General features: G+C 34.7%; 2 protein-coding genes across 13 annotated transcripts in view; both read left to right on the forward strand.

The window, feature by feature from the left end:
• The window catches only part of zgc:109889, a 48,449-nt gene extending 39,285 nt beyond the window's left edge, over positions 1–9,164 (forward strand). For 4 of the 12 annotated variants that reach the window (XR_015494762.1, XR_015494766.1, XR_015494764.1 and 1 more), the window contains 4 exons: positions 484–768; positions 2,845–3,221; positions 5,676–7,738; positions 7,894–9,164. Coding sequence is in view for 4 of the 12 variants with exons in the window: in XM_087259399.1 (XP_087115525.1) it covers positions 484–768; positions 2,845–3,221; positions 5,676–5,833 (820 nt within the window). In the remaining 8 variants the exon portion in view is untranslated. 12 annotated transcript variants of the gene reach the window in all.
• A 6,534-nt stretch (positions 9,165–15,698) lies between these two features.
• Positions 15,699–19,696, forward strand: part of si:dkey-172j4.3 — a 174,006-nt gene continuing 170,008 nt past the window's right edge. Inside the window, exon 1 of the mRNA XM_087260997.2 lies at positions 15,699–15,956. The gene's annotated coding sequence lies outside the window, so the exon portion shown is untranslated. The remainder of the gene's footprint in view (positions 15,957–19,696) is intronic.

Genomic DNA, 19,696 nt, shown 5'->3' on the forward strand with positions numbered 1-19,696 from the left:
CTGGTCAGATCAATATTAAATTCTATGATATTATGATATATGATATTATTGATCTATCTATCTATCTATCTATCTATCTATCTATCTATCTATCTATCTATCTATCTATCTATCTATCTATCTATCTATCTATCTGTCTGTCTGTCTGTCTGTCTGTCTGTCTGTCTGTCTGTCTGTCTGTCTGTCTGTCTGTCTGTCTGTCTGTCTGTCTGTCTGTCTGTCTGTCTGTCATCTGGAATATACTGAACACTACTTTTATAAAGTTTTAGGTCAATAAGACCTTAAAGTAGTTTTTATTCAGCAAAGGCACTTTAAAATGATGAAAAAATGTATGCAAACAAATTCAGTTGTTCAAAGGTAAGACTAAAGATGTAATTTTCAAGCTCAATCTTCCATAAAGATATTTTTCATTTCTGTCCTCATTTTTTTATTATTTTAAAAAAAATTTTTTACCTCTTTCTCTTTTTTGTTTTAAATGATCAGGTCAGTTGCGTCAGACATGGGTGAGCACTCTTACCCAGGTAGCCCGAGTCACCCAGCTCAGCAGATGGCAGTGAGCAGCGCTTATTCTGCTGCCGATGGCAAAGAACACCTCATGGCTCCCTCTCATGTCCAAACTCAGTCTCTGGACCGTGGCTACCGGCCTGCCCCTTCCTCTGCTGCTCCACCTGGAAGACAGACTATTGGCCGAGTTCAGACCTCCCATGGACAGCCAATCACAGACCCTGCTCTCAATGGGCCACGTCCACTGCAGACTAAAGACTACAGGTCTGGTCATTTGAACACCTATTAAAGGGATAGTTTACCCAAAAATGAAAATGTACTCACCCATTATTAGCTTCTCTTTTCAGTTTATTACAAGATATTTTGAAAATGTTAGCATTGACATCCATAGTAGGAAAAACAATACAATGGAAATCATTGGCTACGATTCTTCAAAATATCTTCTTCTGTGTTTAACAGAAAAGAGAATCTCAAACACATTTTAAAGTTTGAGTATATAATGACAGAATTTTCTTTTTGAGTGAACTGTTCTTTTGAGTATATCCCTGTTTTCAGTATTCAGTATGTCTTGTGTAAATATCTAATAGAAAGTTTCAAAAGCATAGTTTCCCTTAAAGGTCGAGTTGAATCTTTATAATCTTAATTATTTACATGAATTTCTAAGGTTTAATTACAAAATTATATATAACCGTTCAGTGAACATAAAGAATATTGCATTTGATTAATGATTTAATAGTTTTATAAGAGTAGAATCCTATATATAAATATGTAAATTTTCCTATAAATATATAAATCCTATAAAAAAATTTATTAATATATTTTTAATCAGATTATTTTTATATTTTCATGTCTGTTACTCTGAATGATGAAATCTCTGAAACTTTATCTTGAACCACCATGAGAGGTTTCGTAATGCTGGTTTAAATACTCGTTTCATTTCCTTACATATAATCTGGAAAATGTACAAAACGTGTATAGGATTTTGTTTAAAATTAAACTACTTACATGGTTCTAGCTAAGCACCCACAACAAAACTCAAGCCCTTTTTTACTCTACAGCATTTAAAGACACACAATTCCTCATGTTGATACTGCTCCTTCAATAGACATTTAACTGACTATAAGAAATTTACACTAATCCTAACCCCAACCTTACAGTCTACTTATAATTTAATGAGATTTAGTTGCAATGTAACTTAAATTCAACAAACTGACCATCAAAATAAAGTGTGAGCAGTGATATTTGTGTTTAATTATTGTATTTAGTAATTTATTGAATAAATATATATATATATATATATATATATATATATATATATATATATATATATATATATATATATATATATATATATATTTTTTTTTTTTTTTTTTTTTTTAAATAGATAAATATTCATTTTAATGTGTGACTATAATATTATATTATTTGCTCAAATTTTGAATGAACTTTTGTTGATTTTCAGATTTAGTTAATTCTAGATTATTTTAGCAATTTGGTTGTGTTATATATCATGTATTATATTATAACATGTATATTTTTTAACTAAATGTTTTTTTTTTTCATTTTTTAGTCATATTAGTTCTTAAATTTCTTTCATTTCAGTTTGTTGCTAGTTTTATTGTATCGTAATATTCAGTTGATTTTATTTTCATTTAGATTTTTTTTTTTATGGTTTAATTTAAACCTTTTGTTAATGTTAGTTTGTTTTTTGTTATGTTGTTAGTTTTTCTAACTTGTGTCTATAGTTTGTTGTATTTTTGCTTTATTCAGGTTTATTGCCAGAGTTTATACTCAGAGTTTATAATTGTCTTTTTTATTTTAGTTAGGGTTTTTATTAGATTTACACTACCGGTCAAAAGTTTGGGGTCAGTAGGATTTTAAAAATGTTTTAAAATAAGCTTCTCCTGCTCACCAAGGTTGCATTTATTCCATAAAAAATTGTGAAATGTTATTGCACTATAAAATAACTGTTCAGACCTAGTTTATGATTTAATTCAATAATTTGTTCCAGTGATTTTAAAGATGAATTTTCAGCTTTATTACTTTATTACTAATATTAATTATTATTATTATTATTATTAATGGTAAAAGTAATAAAAGCAACAATGATTGGAGTAATAATGTATTTTTAAACTACATACAATAGGAAAGCACTTATTTAACATTTTAATAAATATTTAACTTTTTTTTATTATTTATTAAATGCTGCCTTGATAAACATAAAAAAAAACTAACCCAAAACTTTGCACCAGTAGTGCATTTACCAATGCCAAACCTTGGAGCTTATCTCATAAGTTAGATGTTTGATTATTTCCTCCATTTCTCCATTTGTGTTTTCAGTGGTCAGCAGTCTCAGCATCGGGAGTATTTTGTTCCTCCAGCTCCTCCTCCACCACCTCCACTCATTCCCTCAGCCCAGACTGCCTTTGACAGTCCCACAGGCCCCTCCTCTGCTCCGGCCAGTGCCATGCCTTCTCTGTCCCAGACCTATAGCCAGTCTCCTCCGACTCCTGCTCTCCCTGCTTCCTATACCCCTTCCCCAACCCATCCTCCTCCTGCAGCCCCTCCACCACCTCCACCCGGGCCACCCACACACCCTCACCCGCACCCCATGCCAGCTGCCTCTGTGGAAGCACCGGTTGTGCCCAGGAAGGGTCAGGTCCCTCTTATCCCGATGAGCGATGCTCGCAGCGACCTGCTGGCGGCCATCAGACGAGGTCAGAGAAAGACACATAGAAAGTCGGATTTGAGTGTTGGAATAGATCGAAAGAATAATGTGCCTTTTATTGTTGTTTCATGATTATGATAATGAGAATTGGTCACAAGGTAAGGTAAACATGTTATTTTATAATTGACCATTTGTATATAATATAATATAACATAATATAATATAATATAATATAATATAATGGGCATATAATATAATATAATATAAAGGCATCCGCTTTGTAAAACATATGCTGGAATAGTTGGCGGTTCATTCCACTGTGGCGACCACAGATAAATAAAGGGACTAAGACGAAAAGAAACTGAATTAATGAATGATATAATATAACAAAACATAAAATAATTTGGCATCACGGTGGCGCAGTGGGTAGTACAATTGCCTCACAGCAAGAAGGACGCTGGTTCAAGCCCTGACTGGGTCAGTTGGCATTTCTGTGCGGAGTTTGCATGTTCTCCTTGGGTTCATGTGGATTTCCTCCGCATGCTCTGGTGTCCCCCACAGTCCAAAGACGTGTGGTATAGGTGTATTGGGTAAAGCTAAATTCTCCCGTTGTGTATGTGTGTGCATGAGTGTGTATGGATGTTTCCCAATGACGGGTTGCAGCTGGAAGGGCATCTGCTACGTAAAACATATGCTGGATAACTTGATGGTTCGTTTTGCAGTGGCGACTCCAGATCAATAAAGGGACTAAGCCGAAAAGAAAATGAATGAATGAATAATACAATATAGCCACATGTTATTGCTTTGTCCAAAAATATGTGGCTCTCCAGTTGTCTCCCTTCAATCATATTTTGTGGTTTAAAAAATTATAAGTCACTAGAAATCCAAAAGTTTTCTATTGGAAACACAATTACAATTCCCTTTTTAGTGTATTTTTTTAACAATAATAGGATGTTTCGATCAATGTGTTGTTGCAGCTCTGTGGATAAACTTGAATCGTAAAACCAATAAAGACATTTATAAACAAGATTTCTATGGTAACCTTGAGCACGTAAAACAAACAAATTGTCCTTTCTTCATTTAGGGTCTTATATTTGTTTAAACCTGTATTATTTAAAGTAGTTATCTCAATGGCTCTTTAAAACAAATATCTAAAAAAATATCAGAAATGGCTCTTTGCTGAAAAAAAGGTTCCCGACTACTGATATAGTGCTTTCAATCATATGTGTGGGTTTTTTTTTTTTTTTTCTAATGAATTGATACTTATATTTAGCAAAGGTGCATTTAGATTGACCAAAGAATCTTATGAGGGTATAAAATATATCTATTTAAACTAAATGGTGTTTGCTTTAATGTTTATTTATAATGAATCCTGAAAAAGCACAACTGGTTTTTCATTTTATAATGGGGAGACTTTTTTTTCTTATGTTATAGTATATATTAAAGTTTATGCAGTGCTCAACATAAATGAGTACATTTTGAAAATGAATAGTTGTATCCATTTCTCAGTGAATATAACCAATATTAGTTGGTGAATTTAAAGAAAACTGTTTCATTAATCAGATATATTCATTGAAATTAGACATTGATTACCTAAAGCCTTTAGAAATAAAAATATAATAGATTTATGTTCAAACAAGCTAACAATCGAAACAATCAAAAAAAATATTGCCTAAAAGGGCTAATAATTTTGATCTTACAATGGTTTTAAAAAAAATTAAAAACTGCTTTTATTCTAGCCGAAATAAAACAAATAAGACTTTCTCCAGAAGAAAAAAATATTATCAGACATACTGTGAAAATGTATGTGCTTGTTTAACATAATTTGGGGAAAAAAAAAAAATTTAAAGGGAAAAAAATGCAAAAGGGGGCTAATAATTCTGACTTCAACTATATATATATATATATATATATATATATATATATATATATATATATATATATATATATAGATAGATAGATAGATAGATAGATAGATAGATAGATAGATAGATAGATAGATAGATAGATAGATAGATAGATAGATAGATAGATAGATAGATAGATAGATAGATAGATAGATAGATAGATAGGGAGGGATGGATAGTTTTGGCTTTGGTACTAATTAATCAAAGGTACAGTATATGCACAAATATATTATTTTACAGCGTCCTCTACAAAATAATAATGTAAAAAGCGAGATCTGTGAGAGGTGTATGCATTTATGCTGAGCACTGTATGGTCTTTATGTATTTATTAAATCCAATCCATTGTTCCATTTTCAGCAAAATAAAATATACCTATTCTCTTAAAAAAAAGACTGCTCCTAAATGTTTAACATGTATGAAGGTGGACATTTAATTTTCAGGTCCATGCTTAAAAATAATTTTCTGGTCATAAATACAATTTAGTACCATAAGATCACACTGCTGAACTAAAATATTGTAGATTCATTTCATATAAAAAATAATCAGGAAACTTTAAATCTCTGGTTCTCACGTTCCTGTATTTTTGTTCCTGACAGGGATCCAGCTGCGTAAAGTGCAGGAACAGAGAGAACAGGAAGCGAAAAAGGAGCCAGTTGGAAATGACGTGGCCACTATATTATCACGTCGCATCGCGGTGGAGTACAGCGAATCTGATGAAGACTCTGAGCTGGACGAAAACGAATGGTCAGACTGAGACAACTAAAAACAGCATAGAGGAATAAAAAAAAAAGAAGTAAGCGTTATACTGTAGGTTTCAGAGAACACAATTATCACAACTAATGTAGCATGCCGATGTCTGTCTGCACTAATAAAATATGGGGGGAAAAGGGCTGCGTAACCACAAACTTTCCCATTTTAGATCATACGTCTAAAATGGAAGCCTTGACAGTGAAGTTTAATGAGAGTTTTGACCCCATTGAACTACGTCTGTTAGAGATGGGCTCGTGTGCGCAGCTGAGACTATTCATCACTTTCTCACAGTGTGACGATCCTACCATCTGTCCTCTCTCAATAACCTTACAACACGACCTTATAATTATATGACCAGTCAGCTGGATGATCATGCAATGCCAATTTTAGTCAGAAACATATTTGAGGCAGATGTACTATACATTTTTTTGTTCAAGACTACCGTTTTTACCTCTGGAATGCATGTTGTACCAAGCATCAAGCTGATTGTTGAAATTAAAATCGCTATAGCAATATTTCTGAGCGATTTAATAAGGCAGAGCACAAATTCACAGCTGATGTTTAGTTAGAATTTTGTCTAATGAAGTTATTCATGTTTATGTTAGTAAGATCCCAGCTGATTAAAGGAATGCTTTACCTGCTCCTTTTGCAAATAGGCTAATTTTACAACCCGCCTAGAGTTATGTTTTAACCTTTTTAAATCCGTTCATCTGATCTCCGGGTGTATTGGGAGCAATTTTAGCTTAGCATAGATCATTGGATCGAATTAGACCCTTAGCATCTCACTCAAGAATGTTTTGATAATTTTTCTTTTTAAAGCTTGACACTTCTGTACTTACATTGCATACTAGGCCAATATGACTAGAAACTATACTCTCTCAATCTCCATAATATCATTTCGCTCAAAGTCCCTTTAAGGCAAGTCATTTCACTCAGCAACCATCTTTGAAATGCCTTTCGAGCAGTATGCTTAGGCATGCTGTCTGAATAGGGAAACATCAAATTCTCCAAAAACTGTTAGCCAAGTTTATGATTACATTTACATATTTGGAATCAACAATAAAATAAAACAACAACTGTCTCGTGTCTGTTTCGTTTTTAAACGTTCAAATCAAACAAAATCAACATATTTTTAAGGATGCGCAAGCTAATGTGCACTCGAAACAAGATCACGACACCAACCTCCTTCATGACCGTTCTACACATCATCATCCTCATAATTAATGCTTCGCATGATAGTGCTGCTCTTCTGAAGTAATCTACAACTTGGTCTTGACAGCAAATCTCCTGAAATGACAGCGACTCTTTGTTTACAAGTCTGTGGGCGTTTAAATAATTGCTGTCATGTGACGTGAGTTTGACAGGACAGACTGTACCTCGCGTTCGTTTCATACAGATAACAAAACCAGAAAACTTTTATTATCAAGTGCACTTGGTTTATATAAAAATACAGGTTTCAAGCTATATCTGGATATATTTCTTGTGTCTGTGAAGCAAGTATTCGCTTAGATTCCAGTCTGTTTGTTGACCACCAAACTGTCAAAAACGCAAACGTTTGTAGCGAGCTTCCCATGGAGAAATGTCAGCCTATAGCGATCGATGATTGGCTCCTGTACTAGTAGGCGGGGCTCCATTCGCCATATTGAACGTTAGACTTTTCCCCATTTAAAACTATATGTGTGACATCACTAGTCTTTATTGCGCCTGCTGCAGTCATAGTACAACTGCAAAGGTCCGAGATTATTACGTCAGAATAAGTATAGTTCCTATTAATAGTCATTTTCGTTTTCTGTCTGTCTTAGTACACAAGCCTAACTACAAAAGAGTCCACATAAAAACTACAAAAAGTGTTATAAAATTATCAAAACTCTTTGGTCATTATAGATTGAGATGCTAATGGTCTAATCCAGTGATTCTCAACCATGTTCGTGGAGGACCACCAGCACTGCATGTTTTGGATCTCTCCTTTGTCTGTCACACCTATCACAGGTCTTTCAGTCTCTGCTAATGAGCAGATGATCTGATTCAGGTGTGTTTGGTTAAGGTGACATGGAAAATGTGCAGAGCTGGTGGTCCTCTAAGAACATGGTTGAGAAACACTGGTCTAATCTGATTCAGTGATCTATGCTAAGCTAAGCTAAAAATGCTCCAAACATCAAAAATGGTAAAACTCTAGGGGAGTTGTAAAATGTGTTTCTTTAAACAACACAGGTGGACAATCTGAATCAAAAAATGAGTTTCTCTAAATATTTTAATTCTGTTCTGTATTTATAGTGGGAGTATCTATTTTCTGGATCTAAAGAAAGATGGGAAGCTTTACATACATTATCTGAGATGCCATTTCCCCCAAATGTAATTAATTGAGAATTATTTAACCTGTTTGGATTGAAACTAGTTTTATGGCTTCGTTTGCTTTTTTCCTGGCTTCAAGTCAAGATTTTAAAGGACTTTAGTGCTACATTGGTGTATTGTGAATCCACCAGTATTTTAAAGTCACAAATTGTGATTGCTGCTACTCGTCTGCAATTACTGGGAAATGCAACTGCAAATGACCTTAGACAGCAGCAGAACTGGCTCTTCTTCATCTATAGGCTCATTAATGCTTTGTTTTGAGGTTCAAGTGGTGCTGTGTTAGTAGTTATGGATTGTATCTTTAACCGTGTCAGGATTTCACTCTTTCCTTTTTTTCAAGGATTGGGAAACAAAAGAAACTTTTTATTTTCTGTGTATTTTTGATTAGAAAAAGTGGCAGTCTGTCCGCTAAAGCATCAAATCATTCACTTGTCAGTCTCACTGTCGCCGCAGTGAACATCACTGCATTTCAAGCAGACCACAATGAAGATCGTTTGACCAGATAATCCATAAACACAAACAGAAATGAACCGTGTCTTCTATAATGAATCAGCAGCTGGTTTGGAGTCATTTTGGGATTTTAGTTCCATTTGCTAGCGTTTTTATTTTGAATCATGTCGCATTTGAAATGCTAAATATGCTAATTTGTACAGAATAAGAGCACTTGAGTATTCCCGCTATTATTTTCTATTTATTTGCTTAAATGTGTCACTCACTGCACAAAGAGGGAGGCGAGTTTCAACGCTCCCGAATTAACAGCTTAACAGTCATGAGCTGTGTCGTTTAGCCTGTGTTTTGTATGTAAAGAATGAAGTCCTTTGTGTTTTAAACAATGTGATGTATAGAACTTTGTTAAAATGGCAGAACTTTGGTTTCTATAGATAAGAAACAGTATGAGAATCGGTGTAACAAAAAGAATTAATATATTGTAGGCAAATGCTGCATGCATGTACTGACTGCCATTAAAGTGCTTCTTAAAACAATCCTCGGCGTGGTTTCATTGAGTTTCATTTAATGGGTTAACTTGGATGATCTGTGCTTCTTAAAATGTATTCATATATTCTAATTCTGTTAATAATGATACATTTTATGTTGTTTAAAATTATTAAAAAACTATTTACTGGATAAAAGCTGATGGGTTGAGGAATAAAATGTATTACATTTACAGTTGTTTAGTGTTTGGCTGTAAGGCAGCGCGAACGGGTGGCTCAGTGGTTGGCACTGTCGCCTCACAGCAAAAAGGTCGCTGGTTTGAGTCCTGGGTGGGCCAGTTGCCATCTCTGTGTGGAGTTTGCATGTTCTCCCTGTGTTCGTGTGAGTTTTCTCTTTCCTCCGAGTGCTCTGGTTTCTCCTACAGTCCAGAGACATGTGCTATTGGTGAATCGGTAAGCGAAATTGGTCGTAGTGTATGAGTTTGTGTGTATGAATGCAAGACACATGGGCATCCAGTGTGTAAAGCATGTGCCAGAATAGTGGGCGGTTCATTCTGCTGTGGCAACCCCTGATAAATTAGGGACTAAGCTGAAGGAAAATTAATGAATGCCTTTTTGGCTGCACTGTGATCCCTATATACTGTATAAGAAAAAATATCCCATTTAGTTGAAGTTTTGTTGCTTGTTTAAATGTATTATCTTTCTATTCCTATATGTTGGGTGACCAAACTCCTATTTTAAATGGATATAACTGTTTTATAAAACAGTTCAAAATGCACCAAAATATATTCGCTATATATGTTGTGTTATTTATTTAGCTACAAACATGTTGTAGAGTACAGGGAGGAAATATTTGGGTTTGCACACCCTAATTTGTAATGTGGTCAGGTATGGATTATTTTCTAATAATTCAATGGAACATGGTCAGTTATTCTGCTTACACCATGTTTACCACACCTAATGAAATAGTTTAGACATTGTATATCAATATATGCTTAAGCTGTGTGTTTATCTGAAAATAGTCACACAGCTTACAATGTTCTTCTGCTTGTATAGTTGTATAGCACTGATCTAAAAGGTAAATTCTGTTTTCTCATCAGAACTAATGTCAAATCCCTGAGTATTTCAGTAGTATCTGGATGCAGCCTTTATGATGCAAGCTAAGATTGCATCACTCATCGATGCAATGTCAGACACAATGCACTCAATGGAGTGAGTGATGAGTAGGGTAAGGGATGGGGTTAGGTGAGCACATTAAAAAGCATTGGATGCAGCTCAGATCGCACTGCACCAGGTCTGCATCCAGACCCCTCAAGTATTAAGTTTTTTCTTGTAATAACTTTTCTTATTTTTTCCTCTAACCTCTTGTTTACTTCATCTGTTTGACAGCACACATGCTGCAAATCCTCACTACACAAACAAAAATGTTTTAAAACGCACTGCATTTTCTCACAGCGCAAACAAATCAATAAAACATGCTGCAGTTTCTCAAAACGCAAACATTTTATGAAAACGCTCTGCATATTTTCACAACACTTTAAAACAGCATAGAACACAAATGGTTTCAAGGGGACCCTAAAATGTGACGGACCCAGCTATTTAGGTTATGGTTATTTATGCTAATAAAATACATAAGACAAGGAAATCAGGATGTTAAAATAAACAAACCAAAAACTCACCTTTTCTAAGGACTTCACTTAGCAATAGTCACGACCCAACAGCATCCATCACGTTTTTGGAGTCACTTAAAACATTTGTGTTGTGTTTCGTGCTATTTGAAGGTGTAAGAAAATGCAGCGCGCTTTAGTTTGTTTTGTTTTTATTTGCCGACGTTTTTCGTAATTGCACGTGTTATCTTGAATTACAGCATGTAAAGCTTTCTCGACCATCGTACTTGTTTACGTATGTGCACTGAGGTTTATTATTTGACCTGTTATTTGGTATATTGGTGCTATTACTGAAATGGAAATCCACTCCAGTAATGATTATGAAATATTATGTTTTTAGACAAGTTTGATCTTAATACAGGGTATCCGCTGTCTTAAAAGGTTTTCAAAAATTACATTTTAATATTGAACCACCACTGAAATACTGTTTTGTAGGTTTTAAATCATTTTAAACATGTCTTAATTGTCCTATGTCCATGTAAAGCTACTCAATCAAGTTAACATCCATCCAATTACTAACTTTCCAACTGAGTTAAAGTTTTAACAAAAGTTTATTAATTAACTTTTATGTGGTTTAATTATCTTCCTTACAATGACATTTGTTTTTAAGGTTTTTTAAGGTTTTAACTGGGCCATTAGGAAAAAAATCCTTCATGCTTAGCCTTGTGTAAGTCTGAAATTTCACTGTTAGTGTTTTTAAAAAGGTCTTAATCTCACAGCCTGTCCATTCTTTCCTAAAACTCTCTATTGAGTTATCAATATCATTTAGTAGCCCTAGTTCAGTTTACATATGCTAGAGCAGATCAATTCAGATCAATTCAGGTACATGTATAGTTCTTTAGATCAGATCAATTCAGGTACATGTATAGTTCTTTAGTACACTTACTACACTTAGAAGCCTCCTTTGCTGCTGCATGAGCACCCATTTACAGTGTCTTCTCCAGTCTTTTTTTCATTTTAGCACTGTCACTTCTCAGCAATAAGGTCGCTAGTTCGAGTCCCAGCTGGGCCAGTTGCCATTTCTGTGTGGAGTTTGCATGTTCTCCCTGTGTTCCTGTGAATTCCTCCTTCCTCTGGGGGCTCCAGTTTCCCCCACAGTCCGAAAGACATGCGCTATAGGTGAATCGGTAAGTAAAAATGGCCATAGTGTATAAATGCGAGAGTGTATGTAAAGGGCATCCGCTGTGTAAAACACATGGGGAATAGTTAGTGGTTCATTCCGCTGTGGCGACCCCTGATAAATTAAGGACTAACCCGTGCCCTTACTCTCACTGCTTGTCCATTCTTTCCTAAAACTCTCTATTGAATTATAGATTGTATGCTTAAGTAGCCCTAGATCAGTTTACACATGCTAGATCAGATTAATTCAGATGCAGGTACAGTGCTTAAGTACACTTACCACTTAGAAGACTCCTTTGCTGCTGCATGATCCTCTGCATTTACAGTACACTCTCCCAACTTTTCTTCATTTCAGCTTTCCTCTTCTGCTTTTTCGTCCCTCATTTACTGGCAGAGAACTGAGGGTGACTGATGTCTTTTTCACCTGATTTTAACTTTTGAGGAAGGTCAGCTGTGTCTCCATCGCTGTCGTGACTTCCAACAGGAGTGATCAGCTGCGTGAATCTGTGACGCATTTGCCTCCTGTTTCATTGTCTCCTTCAGCTATTGGAAGAGGTGCCAATTTAAAACCGAGTGAGTGTGTTTGCTGGAAAATGGTTTCAATCTCCACAGGGATACAGGAAATGGTTATTGTCACTACATGTTTTAGCAGGTCTGTTTAAGTGTGTTTGTGTGCATGTCTAATGGAGAAAGTTAAGGAGACTTGCTGTGATTCAGGAACAATTACGAGGCAAAACAGACATGCTTATAGTCATACGCCAGATGCACTAGCTTACAGCCAAGACTGTTGGTAATCTGTTTGCTTATGGCAAGCCATTTTAATGTTTGCTGTAAGTCAGTGCTTCATTTGTAAATTAATAATTCCAAGAACAAACCAAGAAATAAAAGTTACCGTGACCGACGTCCACCACACAATTTCTGTTTTCCCGGAACATGACGTCACTAAGATAGCGCAAAAAGAGCATCACGTTTCTGAACGGTCTTTAATTATTTTGTGCCATATAACGTTATAGGTCAGTCATGGACAATTAAAACATGTAGCTTCTCCCTCCCTGTTAAATTTGATCTAATCCATGTCCTGAAACACATCCCGTCTCCTGCTTTTACTTCTAAATCTAACGGAGGGAAAGATATGTTTGTGAGTAAATCTCTGTTATTAACGGCTCGTGTAAATCATCGATATCCCTGCGTCTAAATGTGCATATCCACCTTTCTCATCTAAATGGTATAGAACATTTGTAATATTTAATAATTTAGGGTGGACAGTATGCACACTGAGGCACAGGCACTATGTTTTCAGGCACCCTTAAAAGTTACTTTAAAAACTATTCGTTATCTTCACTTCGCTAACAATAATACAAGTTTCTGGCGCTGCAGCATCTTGTTATACTATTTCATTTACATTGTTTGCTGATTTTATTCAACAAAACTAGTAAAAACCTAGTATTTAGTGCAAGTTGGTGCTACTTTGCCTTATGATGAGTGCAGCACAAAAGTTTATACAAAAACTTCAAAAATAAAATCTTACCTATGAAATGTTCTGCCTTCATGCTTTGTTTTCTTTCTTTACTCATTACTACACTCGTACGCAGTGCAAAAATCTAGCATCTTCGGATTGGCTTTAGTCTTGACTAGTGGATGACTTTTGTCCTGGGAGCACTGTACAAATGTGGCGACGGTATTGACGCATACTCAGGGTCTGTATGTGTATATATCTATACCTTTTCAGTACACGATTGTCAATATTCAGTTTAACCATTAATTATTATATTAAACTTTTTCTGATAATGTTAGTTTGTGAAGGCTAATACATGCTTCAATTTTTTTATTTAACTTACATTATAACATTAATTTATTATTAAAATTAGTATTTAAGCTTTCAGTGTTTTAAGGGATATTTAGAGTATTTTTACTTGCCCTAGCAGATACACTAATGTCATAAGACATTAATGTTAGGTTATATTTAGGTTCCCAGCGTCTAAGGGCAATGTTTTTTTTTTTTTTTTTTTTTTTTGACGTCCAATAACAACGTAAAATGATTTTGTTGATTTTTGGTTGTGTTGGAAAGCAAAATTCAACGTCAAGCCAGCATCTTAAACCAACATTATCTTGCCGTCGAATACTGACATTTATTTGTCAGGTATGGCAACCAAAATCTAACGTCTGATTGACGTCGTAGTGGTAACATCCACTCAATGTCAAGCTATAACATCATTAGACGTTATTTTGTTGTTTTTAGGTTGCGTTAGAAAGTAACCAAAATGCAACGTTTGTTCGATGTTGGACAATGATGTCAGCCTGACTTTGGATTCTGAGTTCAACCTGATTTTCATTTCCAAACAAAATACAATGTCCCATGTCGTTGGGGTACAACATCAATCTGACGTCATGTTGACGTACCTGTGCCTGCTGGGACTGTAGCTATTTTAGAGGTTACAGCAGGTCAAACTATACAAACTATGCATCTAATTTGACTTTACTTTCAGACTATATGTTAAAAAAAAACACCTATTTTACCTGTAAACACTTGTGTTGTCTATTGATGCTCTAGATCTGCTGGTTTTAGACTGCTGAATTTTCCCTCATAGACTGATTGCCACAATTATGCATTCACAATGTTATACAAACCGATATAGGGAAGGTGCAATAGAGGAATTACCAACCTACATGACGTCACACAGGTTCCCGGTTACAAAAAGAAGCCGGTTGCAATAGCAAACATGTAGTGTTGTGTGTTAGGATGCCAAATTTAATGTCAACTGCAGATGTCTTTGGCTAAAAGGGAGCCGAATGAAGCGACAACCTAGTTAAACGACCTGTCAGACGAACGCCGCTCACTTTGTTGAATAACTGTGCTTATCACTGGGTGACAAGCATTATGTAAATAATATATATATATAATATGTAATCAATATAACTTATCTCTAAGACGACAACAAACTCTGAACCACATCAGATGTCATTCCCTCGCTGTAATTGCTAGTGCTCCCGGTTTTTTCTGCAACCTCGCTGGGGGCGCATCTTGAATGTGTACAAACATGGTAATTCATCTAAAGGTATTTATAAACCATTTTGAGGGATGTAAACAAAAAAAAAAAAATGGTCCCAACATATTTCCTGTTTAACATTTAAAATGTTCATTCTGAGAATCCAAAAAAAAAAAAAAAACACATATTAATAAATAATGTTATGATAGCTATTTTAACATTAAGTTATGATTAAATTGTCTCTTGTTAAAGTTATGAAATAGTTTGACAACAAGCAGGAAATGTTCATGGGCCAATGGCATGATCACAGTGAAATTGTCTATGTCTGTTTTTTTAATTATTAAAAACATTTAAGATCAGAGAAAGCTATTTCTCGCTATTAAATGGCTAACCGCACTCATCCCCCTCCCAAATTTTATTGTTGCATTCAAATAATATAATAGAATTATGATGGTAAAAAATAGATGTTTGCAGTATAACGCAAAGTAAAAAGCTGTTTTGTACAGCTAAAAACAGCTGTCAGTGAATGTGAATGACACCGGAAGCAACACATAATTAGCCATCTTCCCATTCTTACGTGAAAAAATAAGTTGGATCGATTAAACGTTAAAACGGCTTGCCATAGTTTAGCTTCACAGCTCTGAATACTTGTATTTTATTGCCATATTTAAAGTTCTCTGAAACAGTGTTGTGTTATGTTGTATAGGTTTGCATCCTGTGTCAGTTCTCATGGTGACTGTCTTAATAGCGCTGAATTGTGTGAGTCAGTGCTGTTGAGGCGGTGATACTGTCACCTCTCAGTTTCTGTCCGCATGCGTGGGCGCTATCTCCCGGTGACTCATCCTGCTTTTCACCGTGTGCCTGTTCGCGAGCGAGTGAGTAGGCAGGTTATGTGGGTAAACCTATACAGTCCTGCCTCTTCGCGCATTCATTAGTTGTGATTCATTCAAATTACCAGCAGGATGCGCAATTTCTTACTTATTAGGCTGCCATTCTGTGGAGGGTGAGTTCATTCGTCTCGGTACATCAATTTCAGCGTTTACTTCTACAGGTAAACACCATTAATCACAGTATACTGACTTATTTCCCGTCTTTTGTGTGCGTGTATCTGTGTGAGGTAAGTTGTCATTGCTGCTGAGGGAAGAAGCGAGCTTTTACCACATATGAGTTTTATGGTTTAGTATGTTGACACGTTCAGTTTGAACCTCCATTTTAAAAGGTTTCACTCTGACTTTTCACTTTTCCAGTGATTTGAAAGTCATGTGGTAACACATCGCAGTTAAAGTATCCTTTGATGATGCCAAGTCAAACAATACGCTGATGCATTTTGAAGCAGATAGGCATGGTATGATAACCTTTTTAAGGTATTCCACGGTTTGGAAAAGTCAATGTTTTAAAACCGCCAACATTTTCTTTAACACCGTTCCTAAGGTATGGTTAAGATCTATTATTTACATATTTTTTAAAACTTTTTTAGGACAACAGAAACTTCAGCTGAAAAAAGTATCCAAAGATGCTGTTTTAAACTAAAGAAATCTCTGTTTTTGAAACAAATGAAGACAGCAGAAGTCAATAATTTATTTTAATTATTTAGCCTGACATGTTTACTGCTACAAAATATAGTAAAATAAATATATAATATTGTCTTCAAAGGGGGAAAAAGTTTTAGTTTTTTTACCCAGACATAAATAAATATATATATATATATATATATAAATATATATATATATATATATATATATATATATATATATATATATATATATATATATATATATATATATATATAAATAATTATTATATATATATATATATATATATATATATATATAAATAATTATTATATATATATATATATATATATATATAATTATTATTATATATATATATATATATAAATAATTTTTATATATATATATATATATATATATATATATATATAATAATTATTTATATATATATATATATATATATATATATATAAATAATTATTTTATATATATATATATATATATATATATATATATATATATATATATATATATATATATATATATATATATATATTAGGGATGTAACGGTATTGTAAATACCGTCATACCGCAATATTAATTTTTTTCGATATTACCGAAGTCGCATGACTCGGTAAAACTATAGGTCTTCTGAGAAAATTTGCTCAGGCGAATGAAGCGAACGGGAGGTAGCTGAAACTTCATTTCCCATCAGCCCCGGCGTGGCCATAATCCTTTGCGGTCTGTTGTCGCTACAGATCCAGTAATGCGGAAATGGAGTGTGCTGCTAGTAGCGGAGATGGAAAAAAAGATGGAAATGATTGAACCTAAAGCGGGTGTTGTCGCCGTGCGCGTGCTGAATAGCGGTGCTGTCGCGCGCGTTCTGATCAGCTGTGTTGTGGCGCGCGTATTGTAAAGCGCCGAGGGGGGGTTGAGCGCGCATACTCAAGAGAGGTGTTATCGCGCGCCTACTGAAGGGCTGGACTGGACGGAGGTTGTGTCGCGTCGCGGGGGCACTTTTGATCGTTTTGGAAGGGCATTTTCTATCCAAGACTAAAAAGGGCATGTACACTGCACAGGTTGAGCCCTATGTGTGCACGTGCCTGCAAGTTGGGGAATACGACTAATAACAGTCATGGGGACTGCAGAAACACAGCACACTGTTCAGATTGATGCAGACATTGACTTGTACCGCAAAGAGATCTCTATCTCACTCATGGTTTGTCCTCTCAAGTGGGGGAAAGACAATGCACAACGTTACCCCACTGCTGTCAACATGGACCAAGTCATATCTCTCTTGTCCCAGAATCCTCAGTCCCAAATGAGAGGGGTTTTTTTCTGTTGCAGGGGACATTGTAAATACCCAGAGATACCAGCTTTTACCAGATTATAGTTATATGATAATTTTCCTTTAAACCCATCTCTATCTAAGTGAGTGATTAAATGTTAAATGTGATGAGTTTTCAACAATACTAAATTGAAACTTTATTTTTTTTACATGGTTTAATAATTTTTTGTTATTAAAATTGAAGCTCCTGTTTCAAAGCTAACAGATAGATGGCTAATTTGTATGTCATTGACACTTTTGGCACTTTTTTGGAGTATTTTCAAAAGTTTTTTTTTCCTGTAAATGATTCAATAAATACCGTACCGTGACATTCATACCGAGGTATTACCGTACCGTGAAATTCTGATACCGTTACATCCCTAATATATATATATATATATATATATATATATATATATATATATATATATATATAAATAATTATTATATATATATATATATATATATATATATATATATATATATATATATATATATATATATATATATATATATATATATATATGAGAGCAGTGAGCACAATACCGTGAGACCGTGACATTTTTATCAAAGGTTATCATACCTTCAGAATCAGTCCATGCCTAGGAGCAGATTATTTTTTCGGTCATTTGAATCATAATGGTTGTGTGAATACTACCTTTTAATTCTAGGTTCCTTTCAAAGCACTCAAGGACATCTTACAGCATAACGCAAGCACATCATAAAAATACAAGCAGTAAAAATAACAATCAACATAATATTAAACCTGCAAATCATTAAAAAGCCACCCTGAAAAAAAAGCTTTTATCTGAGATTTAAAATTGGAAGTAGAGTCCACCTGGCAAATCAGCAAAGGCAGAGAGTTCCATAACCTTGGTGCTGTACAACTAAAAGCCCTGCCACCAAATGACTTCATCTTTTAAGGTTGGGAACAGATAACGATTTAGCTGAAGATGATCTCAGTGAGTGCAAAGGAGTGTACAAATGGAGAAGATCAGAAAGATAGTAAAGTGCCGAGTTATGAAGAGCTTTGTATGTTAAGAGGAGGATTTTGTATTGTGTAGTGAACAGGGAGTCAGCGCAGGTGAAAGAGAATTGAAGTTATGTGATCCGAAGCATGTGAGTTAACTGAAGTTGCCTATCAGGGATGCCATATAGGAGAGAGTTACAGTAATCAATCAGTGATGTAACCAAAGCATGAACGAGTACTTCAGTACTTTCAGTGAAGAGTAAAGTCTTGCAATGTAACACAAACTAAAAAAAGCAGAATGTGAGATATTACTAATATGAGAACCAAACGAGAGGGCAGAACAAAATTCTGTATTGTCTTTGCTGTTGTCTGATATATTTTTTATTGTTTGCTTTTGCTAAACAACAATTTCAATGTGTCAAAATCAAAAAAAAATTCTCAGACTCCGTGTGCATGTGTGAAAGAGTGTGACAAACACACACACCATGTTGTTTTTTTGTGCTTTAGTATTAGTCCTTCGTTTAATTATGAATTTTTTTTATATTTATTCCAGCTTTGTAAAAAAAAAAAGTGCCAATTTCTATAAAAATGTTCTGTTGCTGTCATACATGTGTGCGGGTATGTGCACACACACACACACACAAGAGAGAGAGTTTTTGTTCCAATTTTCATTCGTGTTCTAGATCCAGGCCTCTGCAGAAGTGGAAAACATTCCAGATTTATAAAGGGTTTTAAATTACTTTTGGACAAATGTATCTTTAAAAAGGATTTTTTTTTTTTACTTTTCTCATTAATTTTTAATGTGGATTCAGTTTGACACCAAGGAATCTCAAAGATGTGGGTTTTTATCTTTCAGTTTTTATAATTATTTTTGCCCTTTAAAACAACCAAATCAAGGAATTAATCCAATTAATTTAAAGTTGTAGAGTTCCATTCCCCTGAGATGAAGAAAACATGTATGGAAAGAAAAAATAGGAAACATCCATCTGTGTTGCCCTGACC

Source organism: Danio rerio, chromosome 7 (genome assembly GCF_052040795.2).
Source record: "Danio rerio strain M-AB ecotype USA chromosome 7, GRCz13ab, whole genome shotgun sequence".
In the NCBI taxonomy this organism is placed as follows: domain Eukaryota; kingdom Metazoa; phylum Chordata; class Actinopteri; order Cypriniformes; family Danionidae; genus Danio; species Danio rerio.